The sequence below is a fragment of the Penaeus monodon genome, chromosome 19, assembly GCF_015228065.2.
Source record: "Penaeus monodon isolate SGIC_2016 chromosome 19, NSTDA_Pmon_1, whole genome shotgun sequence".
NCBI classification, from domain to species: Eukaryota; Metazoa; Arthropoda; class Malacostraca; order Decapoda; family Penaeidae; genus Penaeus; species Penaeus monodon.
Genome location: NC_051404.1, coordinates 20,720,333 through 20,721,254, shown reverse-complemented (window position 1 = coordinate 20,721,254; position 922 = coordinate 20,720,333). Strand labels below are relative to the sequence as shown.

General features: G+C 39.5%; 1 protein-coding gene across 1 annotated transcript in view; it reads right to left on the bottom strand.

The window, feature by feature from the left end:
• Positions 1–922, bottom strand: part of LOC119585133 — an 18,564-nt gene that overhangs the window by 8,424 nt on the left and 9,218 nt on the right. The window contains exons 10-11 of the mRNA XM_037933763.1: positions 388–727; positions 55–269 (exon numbers count right to left, since the gene is read on the bottom strand). Coding sequence (XP_037789691.1) covers positions 55–269; positions 388–727 — 555 coding nt within the window. The remainder of the gene's footprint in view (positions 1–54; positions 270–387; positions 728–922) is intronic.

Here is a 922-nt window from a genome sequence, read left to right as displayed (position 1 = left end):
GATGCAATCATAAGTCCATATAAAATATGGGTCTACTTAAACATAACTCATTACCTCTATCCTATCCCTTCGAGCGGCATATCTCCTTTTGTTCCAAATTCCAGTATCCATTCCTAGGTGGCACTCCATGACATAAGTACCAGCTTCAATGAAGGGAACACCTGTGTACTCTACAGGGACAGGATCATATCCCCGTCCCTTTGTACCTAAAGTGATGCAGTACCGGATGTGTTTTCTTCCCTCTCTCACAAATGCCTTTAGGTCATGACCTATGAAAATACAATAACAAAGATGAAGATGACAAAAACTGCTGCATATAATACATGCATAAGAATAGGAAGTATGTCCACAAATGACACCTTCAGGCATAGGGACAACTCTTCTTACCATCTTTATCGAAGACTCCTTCCTTTCGATGACCAACATAATGCATGCCAGTGGCTTTCTCTTCTTCTCTAATGTAGTGAAGAGCCTCTTGGAATGTATATAAAGTTTGCAAAGAACCATGCTGCTTAGCTCTAAGATTCAGGTGTTTCTTGTCATCTGATTCATAAAAAGGCTGCTTTTGCACTGGAAGCAGGTCATGATGAAAACAATTCTTACTGTCTTCCTCTGTGCTGGGTATCTCAACCTTGACCCTCATTCTATATTGTTCTTGCACAGCACTTCTTGTTAATGCCTGTTTTCTGTGCTTTCCCCTGGTTGACTCTCTGCTGTGGCTGGCTTTCTGTTCAGGAATAGATCATCCGTGAAATCTTTCTTCTCAATCATGATTATCCTTAATCCCTGAACAAGAGCTCAAAACTTGTAAAACAATAGTAATACTAGCTGTAACTGACCTAAGTCAAGAAAAAGAAAAAAAGTTTCAGCAGTAAAATATGAATGATGTGTCACATACAGAACACACTACACAGAAACATTA